The following is a 25,675-nucleotide window of genomic DNA, read 5'->3' on the forward strand; positions in this document are numbered from 1 at the left end:
ATTCTGTTTTGTGTGCTTCTTCAAGTCAAATTGTATTTTAAAAATGGAACATGAGCTTTTTAAGATTTTCCTCAGGGACTCCTGGCTAGCTCAGTCGGTGGAGCATGCAACTCTTGATCTTGGGGTTGTGAGTTAGAGCCCCACACTGGATGTAGAGATTACCTAAAATAAATAAATCAATAAAATCTTAAAAAAAAAAAAAAAAGAACCAACTTAGATTATTTCAGTTGAACTGGCAAAGTTGATTTGTTGTGGTATTTCTTCTGTTAGTCAACCAGCATGCCTTGGTCTCCTATTTCAGATGGCACTAACACATGCTGTGTGAGTTAGTGCCACATTAGCCAGCACAGTGGCTAATATTAGTCAGATTGAAAGCCTTTCTTGTTAGACCGACCTCTTTGTCCACTGTAGCGGTTGCCACGTGGGCATAGCGCATCACAGCGGTTGATGTTGAATATTATTTGTTTCTTCCATAGGTGGTCCTGGAAGGAAAGTTTAGTAATGATGACAGCTCTTCATATGATAAACCGATAACTTTTTTGTCCCTGAAGTTGAGACTTGTGAATATACTAATAGGTGCCTTGCAAACGGAGACGGACCCCAACAACACTCAAATGATACTAGGTTTGTGTTCACAAAAGTTTTTTTAAGTGAACCCGTATGCTGTTGACACCAGGCATGCTGAGACAGCAGGGGTCAGTGATGGGAACCTAAGCCTAATACAACTCTACTTATTCTGAATCAGAGGCAGAATTGTTTGCTTTTATATATGAAAAAGTTTAAAGGGGGGAGATGAGGGAAGGGGGAAGAATTACAGTTGTCTTAGTGCATCCTTTTTGTTTAGTTTTATTTGTGATATTTTTCTCTTTCCCTCTTGCCTTTCCTCTCTCCTCCTCTCTCCCTTAACCCACTTCCTCCCCTTCCTTCTCTTGTCTTTCCTTCCCTCCCTTCTTACATCTGTGTTTTCCTCTTCCTCCTGCCCATTACGTCCATATGGAAAAAATTTGAGTTGGGTGTAATTCTAGAAGCCATGTAAGAACGCTGCCAGGAGCAAACTGAGGAGGAGCTGTTGCTGTGCTTCCCTCCTTTTTCCTTAATGTTTTCTTTTGGTCCCCTGATCATACTGATTCTCTTTTAAATGGCCACTCAACGTTACGGCCAGTGACATAAGCGCTCATTATTTTTCAACTTGATTACCACAACTGTCTCTTTGTGTCTTTCGTCGAAGCCGAGAGCATGGTCCTAAGTACAGGCATTCTGAGGACAACACTAAAGAACTGATGGCATGGCTTTTATCCTTGAGCAAGCCCTATTGCAGAAATTAGGATATCCTCAAGGCAGAGCCTGCCTGCCTTGTTCAGTGTCTTCAGTGTTGAGCGAAGAGACCAAAAGGGCAAGAAAGACTTCAGAGGGGGAAGTGGGAGTTAAATTTGATCTTGTAGGGCAGAATTTGAATAGGCAGAAATGAGGTTAGGATTTCATTTCAGGAGAGGAAGTGTCATGACCAAAGAATGGGTGATTGCAGTAGTAGTTGGAGTGAGTGTTCAGAATGTAGTATGTTTTGCAGTGAGAAAGTGGAATAAATAGGGAAGAATAAATTGTTTCCTTTTGGAAAAGACTTCAAGGAACAGAGCTTAAATCTCACTATAAGAGGGCCTCCAAGTTGTAGGGTTTTAGGTTATTCAAATAACATGTCACTTGAAATCAGATAATTTTCTACAGAGTTGATATTTAGTTTTGCCTTAACCCTTGTTCTGAAGAGCTCCCTATGTATATTTCAAGAAAGAGTCAATTGTCACTATTCCTATAGATTGGGAAAACTATGTCTGTCCCCTCTTTAACCAGGTGGACAAGAGCACTCCCACACTGGGATGAGAAGCAGTGTGTTAGGCTCACCATCTTGTTTCTGTCGTAGACAGAACAACTTTTCTAGAAAAGACAGCTTTTCTAGAGCTGTAAGTTCCCTGATAGTAAATACATGCAGCTTGCCTTCAGAATGTGCAGCCATGGTCAAGCCCTGAGCCATGTGGCTTTAATCATTCTGAAAAAGCAGTCTGGTATGTGTATGTGTACACACACACACACACACACACACACACACACACAATGGAGTATTACTTGGCAATCAAAAAGAACGAAATGTTGCCATTTGGAACAACATGGATGGAACTAGAGGGTATTATGCAAAGCAAAATTAGCCAGTCAGAGAAAGACAAATATATGACTTCACTCATATGTGGAATTTAAGATACAAAACAGACGAACATAGGGGAAGGGAAGCAAAAATAATACAAAAACAGGGAGGGGACGAAAACATAAGAGACTCTTAAATATAGAAAACAAACTGAGGGTTGCTAGAGGAGTTATGGGTGGGGGGGTGGCTAAATGGGCAAGGGGCATTGAGGAAGACACTTGGAATGAGCACTGGGTGTTATACATACGGGATGAGTCACTGGAATCTACTCCTGAAATCATTATTGCACTATATGCTAATTAGCTTGGATGTAAATTAAAAAATTAAAAAGCAGTCTGGTCAGAAAGATATAGCTGTGATTTTTATTTTGTTGTTTTTCTTTTATTTCTAAAAGAACAGAATGTGATTTTAAAGTATTCCATATCTTTCTTAGTTTGTATTACCCTTGAAATTGACATGTTTACATAGTCAGCTAAAATCATATTCCTGTCTCTGCTGTTAATTGAGATATTTCAGCCATTTTAGTATTCTTGTCATATATTTAAATAAAACGCTTTTTTTTTTTTTTTTGCTGTTACAGGGGCAATGTTAAATATTGTTCAAGATTCAGCACTTTTAGAAGCCATTGGTTGCCAAATGGAGATGGTAAGAAGCATACCACGTGTAATGTGTCAGGAGAATATCAACATTTGATTTTATGTAAATTGCATTCCAAAATGTCTGTCTTTGTGATTTTTAAAGGCATTTGTAAATTCAGCTCATTGATTCTGAAGGATCTTATTTTAAAATGTGTATTTCGAGGTTTCTTACCTTTTAGTGCTTCCTCAGCCATTAATCAGGTCTTTGAGAGATTCTGCATGAGAGAAATTTCAGATAGATACAGTCTTTATTCCTGGACAGTGTCTACTTGAAGCTCTTGACTTCTTTTGCTGTGCTGGTGAACTGGCTTCAATAATCTAGGAAAAGCCCTCTATTCTATTATTCCTTCTATGCCTAGTAGATCTAATGCTGGCTGGAAACAAGCATGAGTTTATTCTTTTCCATCTTATCAGCTCTTTTTTTTTTTTAAGTTTATTTATTTTGAGAGAGCGAGAGAATGGGCAGGCGCATGTGAGCAGCAGAGGGGCAGAGAGAGGGAGAGAGAGAGAATCCCAAATGGGCTTTGTGCTGTGAGCCTAAAAAACGGTGAGATAGTGACCTGAGCCAAAATCAACAAATGGACACTTAACCGACTGAGCCACCCAGGCGCCCCCATCAGCTCTTTTACACCCAAAGTTTGAAGGTCCCCCAAAGCATCAATGCTTCCAAATTAAAAATGTTTCCCACTGCCCCCCTACTTCTGGCTTCAGGATATGTGATCCTTGTACCTGGAGTAAAGACAGGAGAGTGGAGAAATTAATAGAGTATACTAGAATGAGATGGGTATATGTAAGATGGGTGATCAAATTATTATTAAGGAAATTAGATTCATATCCCAGTAGGTAGCTAAAATAATCAACTGATGTGGATATAATGAATTTTGTTTATATGGGGGAAAATGAGAGAAATCTTTAACAGATACCTTTGTCAGCCCCTGTACATATGGAAGTACTAACTGTAATATTTCATTGTTTGTGTTCTATGATGTAACTATATTTGAAAGTTACTGTGGTTTATTTGTGTTTTGTTTTTTTTAAGATTGTATAAATCTTAAAGCGTTCTGAAGTTTTGCTTAGAGGCACTAGGGTGTTTCTTTAAGGACCCAGAGTTATTAGCTCGCGAAATCTAGTGAAGATGGGAAAGGTCCTGAGCTGGCCCTTTGTAAACAGCGGCAAAGAAGACTCCAGAATGGGCAACCATAATCATCAGACCTTTCATACCCTTCAATAGATGGTGTCTGTGCAAAAACACGATAGTTTTAATCCCTTGTCAGTTTTTATCTGTATCAGTTTGTGCTGCTTAAACAGCTACTTAGCCATTCCATTTTATCAACATGGCTTTTAATGACTGACCTCTATTTATACTTGTCAACTTGGGATGTAGACCTCAGATATTTGACTCGTTTTTATTTGACTAGGGTGGTGGAGAAAATCACCTGAAGAGTCATAGTCGCACTAATAGTGGTATTAGTTCAGCAAGTGGTGGAAGCACAGAGCCCACAACTCCTGACAGTGAAAGACCTGCTCAGGCCCTCCTAAGGGATTATGGTAAGCCATGTCTGGTTTTTTGAAATCCAAATTTTATTGAATAAGTTTTAATGCCCAGATATGTAAGACAAACAAAATCTTTTTAAACAAAATTTTAATGTTATGATTTTTTTAAGGTATTTAAGTATAATAGACTATTAGTCTAAGAGATTTTTATTATTTTTTAATTTTTATTTTATTTTAGAAAGAGAGTGTGAGCAGGGGAGAGGGGCCAAGGGAGGGAGAGAAATTTAAGCAGGCTCCATGCTCAGTGTGGAGCCCGATGTGGAGCTTGATCCCATGACCCTGGGATCATGACCTGAGCTGAAATCAAGAGTCGGATGCTCAACTGCCTGAGCCACCCAGGCGCCTCTAAAAGATTTTTTAAAAGAAAGCAAATCTTTTAAAATTAGCTCTATAGCTTCTAATAGCTAATTTTGGGTAGTTTATTAGATTTTATAAATGATTATAGTGGGTTGTCAGGGAAACATTTCTGGATTCTGTACCAAGTGTTGGTAATACAGAGTCAAATAGGATGTGCTGTCCCTCAGGCTCTAATGACAGAGTCAGCCAGCACGTCAGTTATTGCAGTGTGATAAGGGGAGTGATGAAATATACCTTAGATGGGAACCCGCAGGAGAGTGTCTTTGTGTTTAAAAACTATATATCTTACTATAACTGGTTAGATTCTTCAGTCACAAATTTTAAGCAAGAGTAAGGCAGCATTTGCTAGCTGAGCATTCTGTTCAATGATATCCTTTACCCTTGGCAGTTAATTTATGGGTTCTGTGAATTTGTGGGTGCCTTTGTGTTTTTATACATAATTATTCATATTGTATTGAATCCGTGAGTGCCAGTCCAACTTGACTGGAATGAAATCTAGATCCTTAGACGTGAATTTAATTTTTTAATCACTGGAAAATTCATGAGCTTAGGAGTCCAGGCATGTTTTAAGTATCCTCGAGCATGTCAGAGATATCAGGTCATTGTGAGGTTATTCAACAAATTTAAATACAGAATTTATAAAGAAGTTACTTAAAATTGTTATCTTCATTATGTTCATGGATTTAAGTATACTATAGGTGAAAATTTGTTTTTTATGCTTTCTAAAACACTTTTAAACTAAAGAATTTTCTGAATTATTGTATGTGTTCTAATATAAATGTTGGAAGTGATTATCGTTTGTTTCAGCATTTTGAACTGGTGTTAGTGAGTTCTGCTTGTAATGTTGTAGTTTTTACTAAGAAATCCAGATTTGTGTTAGTGTCGCATGAATGTCTCTCTTTAATGATCATTCCTTTTTCTGTTGTCACTGCCCTCTTTCTGATAGGATCGACAGGTATAATGTCCCTAAAGCTTCCTTTATAATAAAATTCAATTTAGTTTGTCCTAATTTATTATTAGCTAAGTAGTAATTACTTTACATTTTTTTAAAGTTTTTATTTATTTATTTTGAGAGAGGATGAGAGAGAACAAGTGGGGGAGGGACAGAGAGAAAGGGGGACAGAGGATCCAAAGTGGGCTCTGTGCTGACAGCCGGGAGCCCAATGTGGGGCTTGAACTCAAGAACCAAGAGATCATGACCTGAGCCGAAGTCGGATACTTAACCGACTGAGCCACCCAGGCGCCCCAGTAGAACTGGAGGCCAAATAAAAAACATGGTGACTTGGTTAATTTCTTTTTTAGAAGTCCTAAAGTGGTCTTAGAGAATTAAATGTTAAAATGTGTTTAGAAAGACATTGCATGTGACTTTTGATAGTTTAAACCCTGAAAATAATTTCAACAGATGCTTTATTCCTAGCATCTGAGGGGATTCTAAAATGTGAATTCTTTTTTCTATAAAATTCCAAGGAAATAATGATAGCCTTTTCACTGTTTTTTTTTTTTTTAAATGTAACTCTCTATGAGTTTAGAAATTTTAAGATTTACATTATTATAAGAATGATATCGAACTGCCAGATCCCGGTGGATGTCTGTGTAAAAAGTAGCTGAGCTGGGAACTAGAAGCTGCTTTGGTCCAGTGTGTGTGCCCTGTGCACTGTTGTTGAGTCAGGCTTGGTGCTCAGGCCGGTGGGGTGGGGAGTGTAGCCCTGTGCGGGTGCTCATTGTGCTCACTGTGGCTGCTGTGGTCTGTGCCTGGTGGAATGCTGTGCTTCTTGTTACTAATGCTTAGTTGTTTTCCCTCCCTGTGGGATGTGGCATTGGGGTTATATCCTAGCTCTTAATACAGATTCAGCTGCTGGGCTCCTGATCCGCAGCATTCATCTCGTCACCCAAAGACTCAACTCCCAGTGGCGGCAAGACATGAGCATATCACTGGCAGCTCTAGAGCTCCTCTCTGGCCTGGCAAAGGTGAGGGGAACAGTCGTCGTATTTTAGCCTGACAGCTTTGGACCGTCACTCTTTTTCCCGTATCTCCTGACAGTGGTGGTTATATTCAAACATAGTTTATGTCTAGAGTGTGCAAAAAGGAGCCTTCAAATGAAATTGTACAAAGTGAACTTTATTTGTTTTTAATAAGTTCAAAGAGTGAATTATATTTTTGTTGTTAGTTTACAGGAAACATCTCAGTACTTCCTATTTATTTGCAAATGATAATAGAATGCCTGTTGATTTTGTATATGCTATATAATACCCTTAAATTTTCAGCGTGACATTTTATGCCATTGTAGGGTCATCAAATTTTAATAAGTACGTGGGAAAATGTGCACAAATCTCAAAATATTTATGCTGAGTACAAGAAGCCAGACCCTCTCCCCTCAAAAAAAGAGTGTAATACTATATGATTTTATTTGTATAAAACTCTAGAAAATGCAGGCTAACCTGTAGTGACAGAAGGTAGATCAGTAGTAACCTAGGGAAGGGGCATAAAGGAGTGGGAGAAAGGGTTAGCAAGGTGCATGAGGATATTTTGGGGGGTGACTGATATGTCCACTACTTTGTGCTGATAGTTCACAGGTATATACTTTGGCCACAATTTATCAAATTTTTCACTTTCAATATGTGTAGTATCCTCTCTGTTAATTGTACCTCTGAGCAGGTACATAGAACTTCGTAGCCCATAGAGCCTCACTGTAGGGTTGGGTTAGGGGTTTCAGAGGCTTCAGAAATGGGCACACGTTCCATCGCCAGCTATCCTTCTGATATCTGGCAATGATGAAGTTTAGGTTTTAGGCAGTGAAGAAATACGCTAAAATGAAATACTGTTTTAGGGTTTGAAAAATGCCTTCTTTATAGACTATTATGTGATACATCTGACATATTCTGTTCCTCTGTAGAAATACCATTTTTTTTTAATACCATTTTAAAAAATAAGACTTTCTGTGGTGTATCACCGCATCAGGAAGGCTGGGCTTCGGCGCAGATACTTTGAAATTGGTACGGTGGATCCTGGCTAACTGTGTTCCCCGTGTGACTGTGTTCAGGTGAAGGTGATGGTGGACTCTGGAGACCGGAAGCGAGCCATCAGCTCCGTGTGCAGCTACATTGTGTACCAGTGTAGTCGGCCAGCTCCTCTTCACTCCCGGGATCTGCACTCCATGATAGTAGCGGCTTTTCAGTGTCTCTGTGTCTGGCTGACAGAGCACCCTGATATGCTTGATGAAAAGGTTAGTTTACTAGATCCGTTGTTGGTTGGTTGGTTTGTCTGTTTTTGAGAGAGAGCAGGTGCATGTACACTGCTCGCACACGAGCCAGGGAGGGGGACAGGGAGAGGGAAAGAAGAGAATCTTAAGCAGGCTCCACACCTAGCACCGAGCCTGACACAGGGCTTGAGCTCATGACGTGAGCCAGACACTTAACTGACTGAGCCACCCAGGCGCCCCAAGTTTACTAGATCTTAAAACGGGGAGAAGAAACAAAAATGTATGCTGGGAAAATCCCTCTTAAAAGAGAATCTTTAAGGTGGGGGAGATGGGAAAATGGGTGATGGGCATTGAGGAGGGCACTTGTTGGGAGGAGCACTGGGTGTTGTATGTAAATGTCGAACCATGGGAATCTGTCCCAAAAACCAAGGGCACACTTTACACACTGTATGTTAGCCGATTTAACGATAACTTATGTTAAAAAAAAGAATCTTTAAATACAATATTGCATACTTACACTGAATATAGTTGTAATATTTTAGGAGAACACTTGTTCTTTTGAGCACAACTCAATAATTGTCATCATGCTTGTATTTGGTTGCAAATTAACCCATAGAAAAGTTCTTTTTTATTATTATTATTTAAAAAAATATTTTTTTTAACATTTATTTATTATTGAGAGACAGAGAGAGACAGAGCACGAGCAGGGGAGGGGCAGAGAGAAAGGGAGACCCAGAATGTGAAGCAGGCTCCAGGCTCTGAGCTCTCAGCACAGAACCCAATGCGGGGCTTGAACTCACGAACCACAAGATTATGACCTGAGCTGAAGTCTGATGCTTTAACTGACCGAGCCACCCCAGGCACCCCGAAAAGTTCTTTTGAAAAATGTAGCTTTCACCTCTTTGACCGTGGCTGCAGCAACTTCTTACTTGACATGTCTCCAAAGGCAGGAGAAATAAAAGCAGAAATGAACTGTTGGGACCTCATGAAGATAAAAAGTTTCTGCACAGCAAAGGAAACAATCAACAAAACTAAAAGACAACCAGTGGAATGGGAGACGATATTTGCAAATGACACACCAGATGAGGGGTTAGTATCCAAAACCTGTAAAGACCTTAGCAAACTAAAATTAAAAAAAGAACAAAAAACAAAAAACAAAAACAAAAACAAAAAAACTTACCAAACTCAACACCTGAAAAACAATAATCCAGTGAAGAAATGGGCAGAAGACATGAATGGACACTTTTCCAAAGAAGACATCCAGATGGCTAACAGACACATGAAAAGATGCTTAACATAGCTCATCATCAGGGAAATACAAATCAAAACCATTGAGATACCACCTGACATTGGTCAGAATGGCTAAAATTAACAACTCAGGAAACAATAGATGTTGACAAGGATGTGGAGAAAGGGGAACCCTCTTGCACTGTTGGTGGGAATGCAAACTGATGCAGCCACTCTGGAAAACAGTGTGGAAGTTCCTCAAAAAATTAAAAATAGAACTACCCTACAACCCAGCAATAACACTACTAGGAATTTATCCAAAGGATACAGGAAGGAGTGCCGATTCGAAGGGGCACGTGTACCCCAGTGTTTATAGCAGTGCTATTGACAATAGCCAAAGTATGGAGAGAGCCCAAATATCCATCAACTGATGAATGGATAAAGAAGATGTGGTGTGATGGAATACTACTTGGTGATGAAAAAGAATGAAATCCTGCCATTTGCAACAACGTGGATGGAACTGGAGGGTATTATGTTAAGTGAAATAAGTCAGAGACAGATACAGGTTTTCACTCATATGTGGAATTTGAGAAACTTAACAGAAAACCATAGGGGAAGGGAAGGGGAAAAAAAGTTACAAACAGGGAAGCAAACCATAAGAGACTCTTAAATACAGAGAACAAACTGAGGGTTGTTGGGGGTGGAGGGTTGGAGGGGGGGCAGGGAAAATGGGTGATGGGCATTGAGGAGGGCACTTGGCCTTGTATGTAAGTGATGAATCACGGGAATCTACTCCGGAAGCCAAGATTATACTGTATACACTGTATGTTAGTTAACTTGACAATAAATTACAAAATAAATATTAAAAAAAAAAGATGTAACCTTTTCTCTCTCTGCCCTTCCCCCCACTCGCGTTACTTTCTATCTCTCTTAAATGAAAATAAAAGGAAAGAAAGTTGGAATCTTGACCAATTTATCTGAAGTATTAAGAATATTATTTTTTGAAAGGATGTGGTAGCCTCAAGATGACCAGTGGGCACTTTGGTCACCCATTGCCAAATTCCGAAGGACAGTTGGTATCCAGGCTGCAAAACTAGAGCATAAATTGCCGTAAAGTTTGCCTGTGTATAAAAATTTCATTTCGGGCCCCTAGATGGCTCAGTCAATTAAGTGTCCCAACTCTTGATCTCAGCTCAGGTCTTGATCTCAGGGTCTTGAGTTCAAGCCCTGTGTTGGGCTCTAAGCTGGGCATGAAGCCTGCTTAAAAAAAATTCATTTCACACATGTGTTCCATTTTCAAGTAGGCACAGGTATCTAGGCTGATTTCTCTTGCCATTGTTCCATGTTATATCTTCCTTATAGGGAGACAGGCAGTTATCAAGAATTCATAGTATAAATAAGAGATTATCAGGCTCATTGAATATTTATGGAGAGCTTTATATAGTTCTTAAAATAATACTGTTGATTAAATCTTCACTTTTTTTTTTTTTAAACGTTTATTTTTGCAAGATAGAGTATGAGTGAGGTAGGAGCAGAGAGAGGGGGACAGAGGATCTGAAGCAGGCTCTGTGCTGACAGCAGTAAGCCTGATGCAGGGCTCGAACTCATGAACCATGAGATCATGACCTGAGCTGAAGTCAGACAGATGCTCAACCTACTGAGCCACCCAGGTGCCCCAAATCTTAGTTATTTTCATTATGGCTTCTAAAGTTATGATACCAGGAATTGCTTAAAAATGTCAGTAACTGATAAATTTCCCTTTGGATAATCTAATGTACCTTTTTTTAATTTTAAAAATTTTTTTTTAGTGTTTATTAACTTGAGAGAGAGAGACAGACAGGGTCTGAGAGGGCGAGGGACAGATAGAGGGAGACACAGAATCCGAAGCAGGCTCCAGGCTCCGAGCTGTCAGCACAGAGCCCAACGTGGGGCTCGAACCCACAAACCATGAGATCATGACCTGAGCCGAACGCTTAACCTACTGAGCCACCCAGGCGCCCCTGGATAATCTAATGTATCTTAAACCACTCTAGGTTTAACTGAATTACTGTTCTGTCTCTTTAACTTGGGCTTTCATAATTTTATTGTCTGTGGTAATTTTATAAGAATTATGACTGATAAAATAATATGGAATTTATCATTACTTATTTAATTCTGAACACTCAAATTCAGTTCTTTAAAGAGAAATTGGGGTGGGGGCAAAGTTTATTCTTGTGAAATTAATATCCACCTATGAAAGTGAGAAAGAAACTGGAGCCTGTCAGCAAAATACCACCACTGTTAGTATTTTGATGTATTTCCCTGTCTTCTCAGGTGTATTACAAAAACTGATCTGCCTTTCCTGCTTCTAGGATTGTCTTAAGGAAGTATTGGAGATTGTGGAACTGGGAATTTCAGGAAGTAAGTCCAAGAACAGTGAGCAAGAGGTCAAGTACAAAGGAGATAAGGAGCCAAACCCCGCATCTATGAGGGTAAAGGATGCTGCGGAAGCCACCCTAACATGGTATGAAAGTGACTGCACAGGGATTGTGCCTAGGAATTAGGATGGGGTTAGCTGTCATCCCTGTTGTTTCTTCTCCTCCCCAGTTGTTCAGCATTAAGCGATGCAACCTCTCAAGATACTTTTTCTCTAGAAAAAAATGGAAAAGAAAAACTTGTCTTGGGGACCTTTTAAAAGAAGCCAGGGACGTGGGGCTGAGAGTTTGGGTCCTTATTTTTCTGGGCTAGTTGGCATTGATTGAAGTCCTACCATGTTAGAGCTAGAAAGGATCTTGGAGAGCCTTACTTATCTCTTCACTTTGGTGTCTGAGTCCCAACAAGGGATCTGCCTGTGGTCTCCTGCTTCTTCGCTTAGTGGTCTGTACTCTGTTACATTTGTAGTATGTATTAGACGTTCATTCAGTCAGGACTTATGAGCTCCCTCTTACGAACTTGTAATAGGATTGTAAAGATAAATCAGATGCAGCCACCATCCTCAAAGAGCTTCTTGTCCAAAAGGGCAGATAAGACATGAGCACAATAGCTATAATATTAGGTGGAGAATAAGTGCTGCAAGAGAAGAGGTATAATAACATGCTGGCAGGAGGAAATGAATACTTCCAGATAGAGGGAAATCAAGATGACACTGGACCTGACTTTTACAGGATGGATGAAGAAGTTTCACCAAAAGCTACATACAGAGTGGTTAAGAAGAAAGCAAGAGATTTCTTTTCTAATCATTTTGGTTGTGAAGGGATAGAGACAGGTCGGAACCTTAGAGAAATAGCAGAAAGAGCTGAGAGTTTACATTTGGCTGGTAAGTGAGGACGGTGGAAGAAGGGACGGAGGACAGTTGAGGCACATTATGGACTGAAGGGAAGAGTTAAGTGGGGAAGATCGGAATCACATACAGATGGAAAGATGGAGCCTATGAAAAGGTAAGTGTGGATGAAGACCCAGAAAACATAATAGAGGGAAGGAGGATGTCCAGTCAGTCTGGGTTGGCTCATCTTGGTCTTCTTAATAAAGTGGTAGGCCTTCGTTAGCCTCTACTTTTGTGATAGTCTAATAAAAGTTTCATTTTTATTTTTAAAAACTTGATGTTTACATTGAGCCGAAATCTGTCCCGCTTTAGCTTCGACCCATTGGTGGAAGACTCCTTGCAGATTTGTACGTAGATCAGCCCTTACCAAGATTCCAGAATCTTTTTGGTGATCTGTTCATAACTTGGGGCAGGCACAGTCAAGTTGGATTTATTTCTCTTCTTCACGGGCTTTGGTCACTTAGTACATTTTTAGAAGCACGCATGCTTTATTTTAGTCCTCCTCACTGCACTAACTGGGCTTCCAGTGCACCTCTGGAGGTTTGGCTCTTAGCTAGAAAATCAGAAAAATGGGCATGCAGCTGTTTAAGCATGTACTTACACAGACGGTTGAGTACTAGAAATAATAAAAGTTCAGAGGGAAGACCATATGAGAGGTGGGCTAGACTGAAAAGCTTTATGAAAGAACTGAGCCTTGATGTGTGCCTGAAAGAGTAAGAAGGCTATGGAGAGAAAGAAAAGGGGAGAGCATTTCTTACTGGGAACTCTGTATCATACAAAAGTCAGTTTGCTGCAATCCTAGCCTGGGTAGGGCATTCCTAGGAGAGTATGCCGGAGAGCATTGGATATGTACTCAGAATGAGGAGTGAACCTGGGATGCTTCTGGGCAGCCTAGCCAGCGGTTATCTAGGTGACTCATCTGTTTTATCTGCAGCTGTCCTGTCACTGCTGGCAACTCCACAAATGGTATTTCCAGTTACCAGTCTTGAAGAGTGCCCTGAAGAGTACTGTCATCATGAAACCTGTCCCAAACCAGAGCTCTTCGTTCCCTCAAAATTACTGCTTTATGTCAGTATCACTGCTGGTTTTCGGCTATACAAACACAGACCTTTAGCTTTTTTCCTAATTTATCTCTGCTTTATCTGTCACTCCCCGTGTGAAGCCAGTGACTGAGTCCAGTGGACTTTATTTTTGGAAGTATTTCTTCTGTCCCCTCTAACCTCAGCATCCTAGTCTAGACTCTTCTCACTTCTTGCCTAATTTCTATGTTTTTAATCTCACCCTTTCTGTTCATCTTGCATTCCATTTTTGAACTCATCCTTGGGCACTTTTTTTTTTTTTTTTTTTTTTTTTCGCTGCTCGAGTGGTTGAAAACTGAATAGATCTGTTTCCTGCCATGTTGTCTGAACTCCTTGTCTGATTGTCAAGGCCCTCCTTATCCTGTCCCCACTCACACTGATCTTTCTCAGCACATCCTTTCTGCCATAATAGAACCTGGCAGGCCATTTGTGGCTGTGAACCGGGCACGTTCTTACCTGTCTCTGTGTATTCCCTGGGTGTCAGGACTTCTGTCTTTTCCCCTCGGTCACATCCTTCACTGCTCAGTGCTCATATCAAATGTAGCTACCTCCATGGCACCTTCTTTGGTTATTCTGCTTCTGAATGATGACTCTTTTCTGTGCTTTTGTGCTCATTCAGTCAGGCCCGATTGCACAGCACGGAATTCTATACTGTCATGATCGTATCTGGTTATATTTGATACATGCCAGTGTCGTCTCCCCAACTTGGGTAGAGTCCACATTTCCTTCTTTAACACTTCTCACAGTGCTCAGAATAGTAGGCAGTTACGAAGTGTAGACTGGCTAGTTGGGTGTTTTCTCCTTAGTGTACTATACAAATTCAGAATTAGGACTCTTGCAAGTCGTTTTGGCAGCCTCTCTGCTTAAGCAACTCGTAAGGCCTTCCAGGTTATTCGGCCTCTAATTTGGTGATAGTCTAACCCCTAAGGCTCCCATTTCATTTGTATTTTTAAAAACTCGATGTTTACACTGAGCTGAACTCTCCCACTTTAGCTTCCACCCATTCGTTCTAATTCACACTTTTGATAGTGGAATCCTCTTTCCGGGCAGTAATGACATCTGAAGGTAATGCTTATGAAGATGGTGATGTGTTTCTGCCAGTACCTTAAGCTGTTTGTCATATGACAGAGATTCAAGTACCTTTATCGTCCTGGTCATTCTTCTCTCAATGGTGTGGCTTTGGGTTTGACTAAGTACCTCTTAAAGGTGGTTTGCTGAGTAAAATATTCTCCGTGAGGGTGGATGATCTTTACACTCTCTAGGATATTGTATTTTCATTAAAATGTACTTGGCGACCGCATTGGGTTTTTGAGAACTTGATAGTTTTGCGTCAAGTCAACTAAAACTGGAGTCTTTTGCACATTTATTTTTTGTCTGCTTTTCTCATCCTGTACTTCCTTGTTTGGGGGTATTTGTATCTATAGAACTTTACATTTAAACCTGAGATCTCTTCACGTAAGATTTACCTCATTATTTGGATCCCAACTTTTCCTCTGACATATTAACTCTGCAGCTCAACTTTTGGCCAAGTGCAGATTTAATGAGCCTGTTCTGTGTGTCCTAGTCAAAGACACTGATGAAAACATTGAAAAGAGACTCACAAAGCACATTATCAGAGATTTTCATTCAGGTTGACCGGGATTTTTTAATGTTGTCTATAAGTTTATCCTGATACACTGTCGAATACTTGCATGTCTTGATTTCAGACATAGTTCTCCCCCTTTCCAGTCTGGTCACTGTCAAGAAGAGAAAATGTGGTCGGGCTGGTATGATTTGATCTTAGTAACCTGTTCCTTGCCAGCAGCCCATTTGATAACTGTCTGTGAATCTTGCATGGAACACGACAAACTCCCATGGTCCATATATTTTGCGACATCTGTCTCTGCCCCATTTTAGAAAAACAAAGTCAAGTTTTCCTGTTTCTAGTCTGCTGGTATTTCACCCGTTTTTGACAATTCCTTAGAGGCTTGAACTCACCATCACATTCTCCTGGTCTTTGAAATTTTTGGACAGTTCTCCTAAGAGAAGAGAAAATGGATGGAAAACATCTGCTGAGCAATGTTGCCTTCCATTATCAGACATATTTGGGTTTCGGTACTAGAATGAAAGGGAAAGGGAGAGGCTACTACTCGAGGATCGAGATGACAAAAATGGTGTTGGGGAGTATTCGTTTTCGAAATGAAGTGCGTATGAAGGGTCAGGTGATATTAAGACCACAAGGTAAAATTTTTGTGTTTTCATTAAAAGAGACTTTCTCTCTGTGCTTCAATTGTTTCATTTTAAAATGGGAATAATGTACTTATCTTCTCTGTACTTATCTGTTGTTTTGATAGCTCAATAAAAGAATGTGTGTAAAGAATGTATGTAGACCAGTGCCTCATGGTGAGTGCCATGTAGAGGTTACTAATTGAATGTATGCAGAAATGTCTATGGACATAAACATTTCTGAATGTTAAAGCTTGTTAAGTTGGATTCTAATGTATGAGGCCTTTTTTTCTTATACATTCGAACTTAATAATTACAGTAGTTCTTTGAGATGTACTATTTGTGCCTCCAGTCTTATCTGTAAAACAAGGATAATGTCTACTCAGGACCGCACAGTGAGAAGGCAGCAGGCCCCGGTTTCTGGTTACTTAAAGATCACGTAGCATGTCTGAGTCTGAATTTCCTCATCTGAAAAGTGGAGGTTTGGTGGGTCTTTGGGTCCTTTTCTAGGTCTAGAATGCTTTGGCTAGCATAATCCTGAAACCTGGAACACAGAACATTTTTTAAATATATCTTTAGGAGCTCCACGATTTGGAAGTATGGTTGTCAGGTTCCCTGGGTAGGAAGCTCTGAGAGAAATTTCCTTGCAAGAATCTTATTGGAAAACGCTTTTAGGATCAGTCCCTAGAGGGGGTGAAGGAAGCAGGACTGAGCAGAGGCAAGGACGAATGCGTGCAGGTGCAGCGAAGAGCTCTGGGGCCGGGTTAGCCCTTCAGAGTTCTCTCCGGTTAGGGCCCAGGGGCTGGGGCTTTGGACGCCCACACTGCCCTTGCCCTTTCGCTGGCTGTGGGCTGTCCCAGGACGAAGCTGTGATTCTGGGTGAGCTGGTTCTTGTTGGCTGAGAGCAAGTCCTGGAGAGGGACTCTCACCTGCAAGCTGTGGCCACCATGTCTGCATCTGGGGGAATGGATCTTTCAGTCTTGGGAGGCAGACAGCACACCAAGGCATCCGCCCCAGGGAGTAAATCTGACTTGCAAAGAGGAAGTGTGGCTGTGGTCACTTAAAAGAGCAGAAGGGCACATTGATGCATGAGGTAAACTTAAGATTTTGCTTTGGGGATTAACTGTTATCTTTTGCATTCTCCGTAGTATTATGCAGTTGCTCGGCGCATTTCCTTCACCCAGTGGTCCCGCTTCTCCTTGTAGTCTGGTGAATGAGACCACTTTGATCAAGTACTCCAGGCTGCCAACCATAAATAAACATAGTTTCCGGTACTTTGTCTTGGATAATAGTGTCATCCTGGCAATGCTGGAGCAACCTCTTGGAAATGAACAGAGTAAGTTCCAGCACTTGGGGTCTTCTCCACTGCGAAATCACCGTGTTTTAGCTCCCTGCTAGCAGGCTGCTTCCAGGGTCAGGGACCTATAGCTACAGGAACAACTGCAGATTCACAGCAACTTCGCATTTGTCAGAGGGTCTTCTGGCCATAGTGACTGAAAAATAGAGGGTCAGAAAATAGAATATACGTAGTAAATAGAATCTTTTAGAGGCTCTTTTATGTATCCGAAATACTAGCACTAAAGTAGTTCTACAAAAAGTTTGTTTTAATGGGGTATTTTCTCTTGTTTACCATGTATAAAAATTACTGTTACTCTTCTTGAACTTTGGATCCTGCCCTTCTCCTCTCCTGGCCCCCACTCCACATTGTTCTTTTTCAGTTAATGGTGCCACCCAAACAGACTGGAAATTTGAGGAGTCCTCTTGGCCTGCCCCTTCCTGTTTCTCCCTTACATAATTGGTGTCCAATTGCTCAGTGACTCTTGAATCTTTTTTTTTCTCTCCCTCCCTCCCAATACATCCAAATGTAGGGTCTTATTATTTCTTACTGAGATTATTGCAGTTGCTTCCTACCTGGTCTCATCCCTCTCCTTCCGGTTCTAAAATGTGTTACCCTTCCCTCCATCCTACTTCCTGCCACCATTGTATTCTTCCTCAAATATGGATCTGACCATACCAGTGCCCTCATGAAAACCCTTTAATGATTTTCCACTGATACAACATGCACTGTTTCCCTCCTCAACTTTCTCTCAATTATAAGCTGTCTCAAGGTAGATTACCACTGCAACCCAGGCTACTCAAAGTACGTATATATTTTTTTAAGTTTATTTATTTATTTTGAGAGAGAGACAGCCAGCAGGAGATGGGGCAGAGATGGAGAGAGAAAGAATCCCAAGCAGGCTCTGCACTGTCAGCACAAAGCCTAACGTAGGGCTCGAACTCACGAAGCGTGAGATCGTAACCTGAGCCGAAATCAAGAGTCGGGTGCTTAACCAGCTGACCACCCAGGTGCCCCAAAGTACATTTTTTTCCTGTTGGTAATCAGAATCAGCCAGTATGTAAAGGAAGTATCTTCTCATGCTTATGAGAAAGTGACGGTTATAGAATTTTGGGGCATAGAGAATCCAGGGAATCACCTCATGTTCAATTCCCTGATTTACAGGTGAAGAAACAGAGGCTCGGAGAGGGCCTGTGACGTATTCAGGGTTATTTGAAAAGTACATAGTATGACTAAGACTAGTGTCCAAATTTCCTGAGCCTCATTCTGTCCCTTTATATTGTCCTTACCGCACAGTATAGGATTTTGCCAGTAAAGACTTGTTACCTTTACAGAGGTGAACAGACTCTTGCAAATTCTGTCGAGGCTATATGAGTAGGATCTCATGAATCTATAGAATGAAAGTGAGACGTTTCCCTATCATTCAGAGATTCGTGAATACCATCACAAGTTTCCACTGTGTGGTGGTAAGATACAGTGACTTTAATGTCAAATAGATGAGGCCTTTAATCATTGCCCAGTTCCAGAAGTGCTGATTCCAACTCTTTCCTGCATGCACTTCTTTCTTCTCTATTCCAGACGTAGGGCTTGCTTGACTTTCTTCCCTGGCTTGTGCCTATTATTTAACATGATTCCTTCAGCCTCCTACTCCCAAGCCAACTGCTGAGGAGTCTAAAATCCCAGTGTCCCCTCTGGGTTTCCTGGCCTGAGGGGTAAGTGTCAGCCCTCTTCGAGATTTTTTGGGACTCTCATTCCCAGTCATTTCACTGCATTGGAAGTCTACTAAAAATACAAACAATTGGGATTTTATAGATTTACAAGGACATTTTAATAGTTTATTGTAACAGTGTAACAGCAGAAGTGAGAAAGCAAAGTTTGAAAAAGTTTAACTCCACATCAGGACAAAAGGAGGGAATAAGAAGGAGGACCTGGGTCCCTCAGGAAGTCCAGCCTGAGTTCTCCCCACCCCCCACCCCCCATTTCCTTCCCCTGAACTTCTGCGGGGATGGAACAGTGCCTGCCTGTGGCGGACACGAGTGCATAAGGTGTGGGTGAATGCAACATTAGCACTTCAGATACCCATCTGTCTGCACTTAGGTTGTTCTCAATACTGGAAGTTAAGAGTATTGGCTAGTATTTGTTTCCCAAAAATGGAGTTATGTGAGGTAATGTTAGTCAACATGTTGGTGAACATTATTTTATGTATTGTTAAACACGTGGTTCAAAACTACATTATTGGCACACCAAAGTTCAGTTTTTCATCTAGAGTAAAGACACACAATTTCCTTTTGAAACAGACTTAAGTTTAAAAAAGAAAGTGGTCGATAGAAAGTAAGATAAGTACTTATAGTTTGAGGATATGGCAGAAACCACAGAGGTGGTACACAAAGGATGAGAGTTTGGGAAACACTGTGCTAGGGCTTTGATTATTAGGGGCTTTATGGTTGATAACAGGTGTATTTTAAGTAGTCGTCATCTGAAATAAAAACTTTTTACACCAATATTTTATTCTAGATGATTTTTTCCCCTCTGTCACTGTGCTGGTCCGGGGAATGTCTGGAAGACTTGCTTGGGCACAACAACTTTGCCTTTTACCCAGAGGAGCAAAAGCAAATCAGAAGGTATCCGTTAGAAGTTACAGGGAAGTGACTAGGAGTGAGCGAGTGTGTGCATGCGAGTGCGCATGTGTGTGTTATGATTTAAAGGTTAAATAACATTCCAACAAAATTCATTAATAAAATAAATATTTTCGATCCTAGCCAGGGTCTCAGTCAGTGGTTCATATCAGAATCATCTTAGGAGCCCGTAATTCCCAGATCCACTGAATTACTCTTTAAAGACATCTTCAAAGCAGGTGTATTTTCAGAAAGCTTTCCAGGTGATTCTCACATCCATTTATGATTAAGAACTACTGTTCTGAGCTGTGGCCTCATTTTTTTATGCAGTGTTAAATATAACAAAACTCAGGTACATGCCATAAATGAAAAAAAATTGGCCAGACTCTTGATCTCTCAGATAATGGGACTTAGTTTCAAATTATTTTTATGTGATTTATTCCTGTATAGTTGGTAATGTGCTCTGTAATTTTTTTAAATATGCTGTGTAATTTAAATCTTACTTGGGGTGGCATAGTTTATTTTATTTGTAACATTTGTAATTCGGTGAGTAAAATTTGCTCATGGGAGAAAGTTGGAAAATTCAGATAGTAAGAAATTGTAAAGCATCTGTACTCCCACTTTCCAGAAGTAGTCACTCTTAATATTTTAGTAGATTTCCTTACAATCTTTTTTTCTTTCTGTGCATGATAACATTAAATAGAATTTGAGTCATTTTTGTATACTGTTCTTCTCACTTATTACAGCATAAGCTTTTACTTATGTTACTAAAAATTCTTTAAAACATCACTTCATAAAGTGTCCCCGGTATTTCAGAGAGACAGTCACAAAATTGGAGCACGTGTCTAAAATCATTTAACATCCTAGGTGTCGCTTTTAGATGTGTTGTCACCCTGTGAGGAGCACACCTCTGTTTTCGCTTGGTGCATCATGCAGATCACATTGTGGCAGCGGCACTGTAGGCCACTGGGTCAGCATTCAAGACGGGAGGAAGGAGGAGATCAAGAAAGGAACTAAAATGTATAGATGCTTTAATATGTACCATATACATTTTTATTTCATCATTACAACAGCCTTATGATGGATGATTTCCACTTTTCAGATGTGAAAACAGAAGCTGCACAGCTAATACACATTTTAATACGTATTACAATTTGGAGGGATTCGGAGCCGTTAGGATCTAGATTTGGTGTTCAGTTGAACTCACTGTCTAGAGAGGCCCAGAGGACATAAACTTACACTTTGTTATATGGGATGATTTGAGAACTCTTGAGACAGAGGGAAGTTTGAGCCTTGATCCCTGAACTGTCTCATCCATTGGTTTACCACTTATTAAGAGAGAGTCAGGCCTGGGGCAGTTAGAGGTATACAGCCCACTTGTCAGTCAGAAAATCTCAGTTGATGAACATTTTTATAAAAGTGAAAGAGTACACTGGTATGCAGGCTATTTACCGTTAGTGTTAGCAGTGGTATTTGCAGATCCTCACTGAGTGCCAGTGTTAGTAGTCCTAGCGACACAGGCATCTAAGAGGCCAGGGAAATACACGTCATTACAGATGGCACCAAATGTAATATGCATAACATTATCTGTTTTATTTCAACAGCTTTTTGTACCTGAACCTCGTCCAATTCCTAAAAATGATGTTGGATTTAAATATACTGTCAAACATCGACCATTTCCTGAAGAGGTGGATAAGATTCCTTTTGTGAAAGCAGATCTGAGCATTCCAGATTTGCATGAAATTGTCACTGAAGAAGTAAGATGTTGTCAGCTGTTGTTAAGCGAATGACTATAAACATTCTTGAACAACCGCCACGGTCTAGACACTGCTTTTTTTGGTGTTATTGGAGATGATTCCTAAGATGACCTAGATCTCTGTCATCCAGGTTACCATGTAGTAAGACAAGTGTAGTTTGTGGCCGACTGAAAGGACCTGGACTCTCTTAGGAGTCACCGGGCTGTCTGGTGAAGGCTATTGGAGAAGGGAGACCCAATTTAGAGACTTTGATGACAGTCCAGGCAGGGGAGAAGAAGGACTAGCTAGCTGACTGATAGCGGAAGTTGAAGCAGATGGAATGTATCGTGGAGGCAGAGCCAAGCAGTCTTTGATTGATGAGGGAAGGAAAAGAGCTGAAGAACTTAGATTCCGAACCTCAGTGACAAAGGAGATCTCGGTGCTATTTACAGAAATATGGATTCGGTAGGAAAAGGGCAGGTTTGGGAGGACAGGAAAAATTTATGTGATTTTAGATTAATTTAGACAATTATATTAAGTAATTGGTATCTTCGGTCAAAGGAAAAGAATTTTAAGAAGTGGGGGAAAGAAGTCTGTCAGGGCATGAGAGAACAGAAGGGCAGGAATGGAGGCTGCTTATACCAGCCAGAGAGCTCAGGGAGAAGGTGCCCTCAGCAGGGGCCCCTGGATTTTGGCATGAATGTGCAGGTGACCTTTGAGAGCACGTTCAAAGAAGTGTTAAAGTTGGGGACAGAGTATAGAGGTCTGGGTGGTGAATGGTTACTGAGACACAGTGAACATAAACTACACTGTCAGTAGTTAAGGGGAGTATACAGAGTGGATAATAGCATGAGGAAATGGCCTAGCTAAGGCAAGGGAAGGCTAATTTTTACTTTTCTTTTTTCTTTTCTTTCTTTCTTTTTTTTTTTTTTTAACTCACAGATGGGAGGAATGTGAACATGCTTAGAGGTGGAAAGGAAGGAAGCAGTGGAGAAGGGCCTATGTCTGCTACCACTGGAAGATGGGCTGGGAACATTATAAGTAATAGAGTAAGGCCCTGGAGGCAGTAGGGTCAAGAGTCTCAATGTGACTGTGTCTAGGAAAGCGGTATTTCTGGCAAGACAGGAGAGAAGGAGATAGCAGGTGGAGGTTCAGAGACATTTAAAGGTGAAAAGGAGGGAAAATGAAGGAGCTTTTGTAAATTTTAATTTTAGTTCTCAGCAGTGATACAGGGAATAAAAGATGGCTCTTAAAATTGCCAGGCAGCCCAGCCCAGGTTAAGTAGCATCGTCTGTAGTGAAATTACTTAACTGACTCTGCTGACTTTACTCAGAAGTCCTTGGGATCTGGAGGCATAAGTAAAAAATTGGAGTGGTGTGGAGATTGATAGAGGTAAGAATGTGGGAGAGTAAGAAACAAGACAGCCATTTATATGTTTAGAAGAGGGTATTAAGATGTTTGATTTGGGATTTAGGCTTGGGTGGGAGGTAGATGAAGCCAGGATGCTAATGGCCTGGGAAAATGGGAGAAGGGATTGAATGCTCACAGTGATGAAAAAGCACAGCTCAGGGAGTGAAGGTGTGGGAGAGCTGCAGGAAGGAGGCTTATGGTTGGAGAAGGGAATTTCAGAATTCTAGCTCTTTAAAGTACAGCATGGCTGAGGTACAAAGTGTGCTTATGGATGGCCAAAGTCGTGAAGGTTGACAAGAGGTGGTAGAAATACAAGCTAGGTTGTTGGAAGGAGCATTGCCTGTCAGAGAGGAGTTCAAACTAGGATTGATGGGAAGGGAGGCAGGGGTGTCAGGGAGCATCTCTGAGAGGAGGGTGGGGTAATCCATATGGACGAAGACTTTAAAACATGAGGGGGCCGCCACTGCAGGACGAAGGTGGACAGGGATCTGGAAGAGGGGGTGAGAGCAACAGCGCTGCCCCCTTTCTTGCCTGTTTGAGGGGAAGCAGAAACAGAATGATTTCATTTACAGGGAGGAGCTGAAGGACATAATTTCTGAGGCTATAGGGGAGTTTTTTTGGTATTTGTTGCAGCTTTGAAACCGTGTTTGCTTGGTTGCATACTCTGTTGAATTAAAATTCAGTGTTGATCACTGAAAAGTATTTCATTGCCTTTGTTGCTTAAACCTTTGTTTTCACTTTTAAATTAAGATTAATCCGATTACTTTTATGGTAGCTCCAAAAAAGTGAAATACTTGGTTTATTTCAGTTAGAAGAGAGACATGAAAAATTAAGGAATGGCATGGCTCAGCAGATTGCTTACGAAACGCACCTTGAACAGCAAAGTGAGGAAGAATTGCAGAAGAGAAGTTTCCCCGATCCGATTACAGATTGTAAGCCTCCACCTCCTGCCCAGGAATTCCAAACAGCACGCCTTTTCCTTTCACACTTTGGATTTTTGTCCTTAGAAGCATTGAAGGTAATTTTCCTAAACTTCTATGAGTAAATATATTCATAGATTAACAATGAGTCGATTATTGCTAAAACATTTTAGTGAGGATAGGAGGAATTAAATAAATGTTACTCTGCATGTAAGTAAATGAAATTCTGTGGTGCTGTATGTAGTTTTTACTATACAAGTCCCAGAATGTGTGTCCCATGAATCCTTCCAGAGTTCTGACTGAGGGGGCTGCTTTGATAATACATCCAGCTCTGAAATTTCCTGAGTAATGTGCGACCCGTGTCACATATATAAATGAAATCTACAGGTAATGAGGAAAAGAATGTTAAAAATCTTCCCCTGTCAACATTTATTACTAAAGGTATGGGCTATAACGGACTCTGCTCTTTCACGCCGCTTTTAAAAAATAACAAGTATTTGTGAGCCAGGAACTTAAGTTGTACAGGTTCTGCGATCAGACTGGTTAGATTGCTTGCCAGCTGCGTGGTCATGGGCAGTTGCCCAGCTTTTCCAAGTCTTAGTTCCTCGTCTATAAAATGGAGATGATAAAAGTGTCTGTCTCATTATGGTTGTGTAAGATGCTTCATGTTGTACTTAGCACAAAGCCAAAGCCAGCCTGTAAAGTAAATATTGCCATTCTTCTTCTTCTTCTTCTTCTTCTTCTTCTTCTTCCTCTTCCTCTTCCTCTTCTCCTCCCCCTTTTCCTCCTCCTCCCTCTCCTTCTCCCCCCTCTCCTCCTCCTCCCTCTCCTCCTCCTCCCTCTCCTTCTCCCCCCTCTCCTTCTCCCCCCTCTCCTCCTCCCCCCTCTCCTCCTCCTCCCGCTCCTCCTCCTCCCTCTCTTCCTGCTTCTCCTTCTCCTTCTCCTTTTCCTTTTCCTTTTTTTTTTTTTTAAAGTAGGCTTCACACCCAACACGAGGCTCGAATTCACAGCCCTGAGATAAAGTCAAGAGTCACATACTCTATCAACTAAGCCAGCCAGGCGCCCCAATATTGCCATTGTTCTTAATTCCATTATCCTTAAAACGGTTTTACAAGGAAAGTGGTACTGTCCCTACTTTGCAACTATGGAAACAGGCTCAAAAATGTGAAATAGCTCGCCTGAGGTGGATTTGGGGTTAGTACTAAGGCCTCTTTGTTTTGAAAAACACAGCTCAAGATTGCCAGGCAAGAGGTTGCTTATTGCACAAGTTGTCCCCTGCCCTCACTCCCTAGCAGCTACTTGGTTGAAGGCCGTGTAACTTTTTGGGAAAGCAGGGGCAACATTGCTGATTTTGGATTTCAGCACGTAGATGGAAAACATTCTGTGTTGTAGAAAAGTGAGTTGGTGATGGGGAGTATGAACATTAAAAACTTTTAAAATGCAGAAGAAAAGAGAAGAGAGAGGAAAATAATGAGAAATACAGTGGCAAATATGGAAGGCAAGGAACAAAGATACAACCTGCAAATGATTAGTGATACTCCTAATGGAGAAAGTTGAACAGAGTAGAAGCAGTAAATAAGAATATACTAGAAGAAAATTATTACATTCTGTGGACTAAAAGGAGGTAAGAACCCTGATGGCACTGTCTTGAAATTCTAATTTTCCATTCATATTATCTATTCTAGTTGATGTCTTAAGCTGTCGAGAAAATAATTCTCATGCTTTCTTATCTGTGTCAGGACATAGGAAAAAGAAAGTTACCTGGTATGTTTTATGAATCTTAGCCTATAACTCTAATAACTTAAACTTGACAGCACACACATACAAAAAAGCTGTAAACTAATCTTATTTACGCATATATGTGTAGAAGTATTAAGGAGAGTGCTAGTAAAACTGAATTCAA

General features: G+C 40.8%; 1 protein-coding gene across 7 annotated transcripts in view; it reads left to right on the forward strand.

Moving 5' to 3' along the window:
- RALGAPB (Ral GTPase activating protein non-catalytic subunit beta) overlaps nt 1–25,675 on the forward strand; it is an 89,082-nt gene that overhangs the window by 40,289 nt on the left and 23,118 nt on the right. For 2 of the 7 annotated variants that reach the window (XM_060617455.3, XM_060617483.3), the window contains 10 exons: nt 477–624; nt 2,775–2,839; nt 4,251–4,389; nt 6,578–6,711; nt 7,785–7,967; nt 11,522–11,673; nt 16,904–17,091; nt 19,606–19,712; nt 21,311–21,463; nt 23,661–23,870. In XM_060617455.3, coding sequence (XP_060473438.1) covers nt 477–624; nt 2,775–2,839; nt 4,251–4,389; nt 6,578–6,711; nt 7,785–7,967; nt 11,522–11,673; nt 16,904–17,091; nt 19,606–19,712; nt 21,311–21,463; nt 23,661–23,870 — 1,479 coding nt within the window. The remainder of the gene's footprint in view (nt 1–476; nt 625–2,774; nt 2,840–4,250; nt 4,390–6,577; nt 6,712–7,784; nt 7,968–11,521; nt 11,674–16,903; nt 17,092–19,605; nt 19,713–21,310; nt 21,464–23,660; nt 23,871–25,675) is intronic. The other 5 variants (XM_060617463.3, XM_060617489.3, XM_060617474.3 and 2 more) reach the window with 3 other exon arrangements.

Source organism: Panthera onca, chromosome A3, assembly GCF_046562875.1.
Source record: "Panthera onca isolate mPanOnc1 chromosome A3, mPanOnc1 haplotype 2, whole genome shotgun sequence".
In the NCBI taxonomy this organism is placed as follows: domain Eukaryota; kingdom Metazoa; phylum Chordata; class Mammalia; order Carnivora; family Felidae; genus Panthera; species Panthera onca.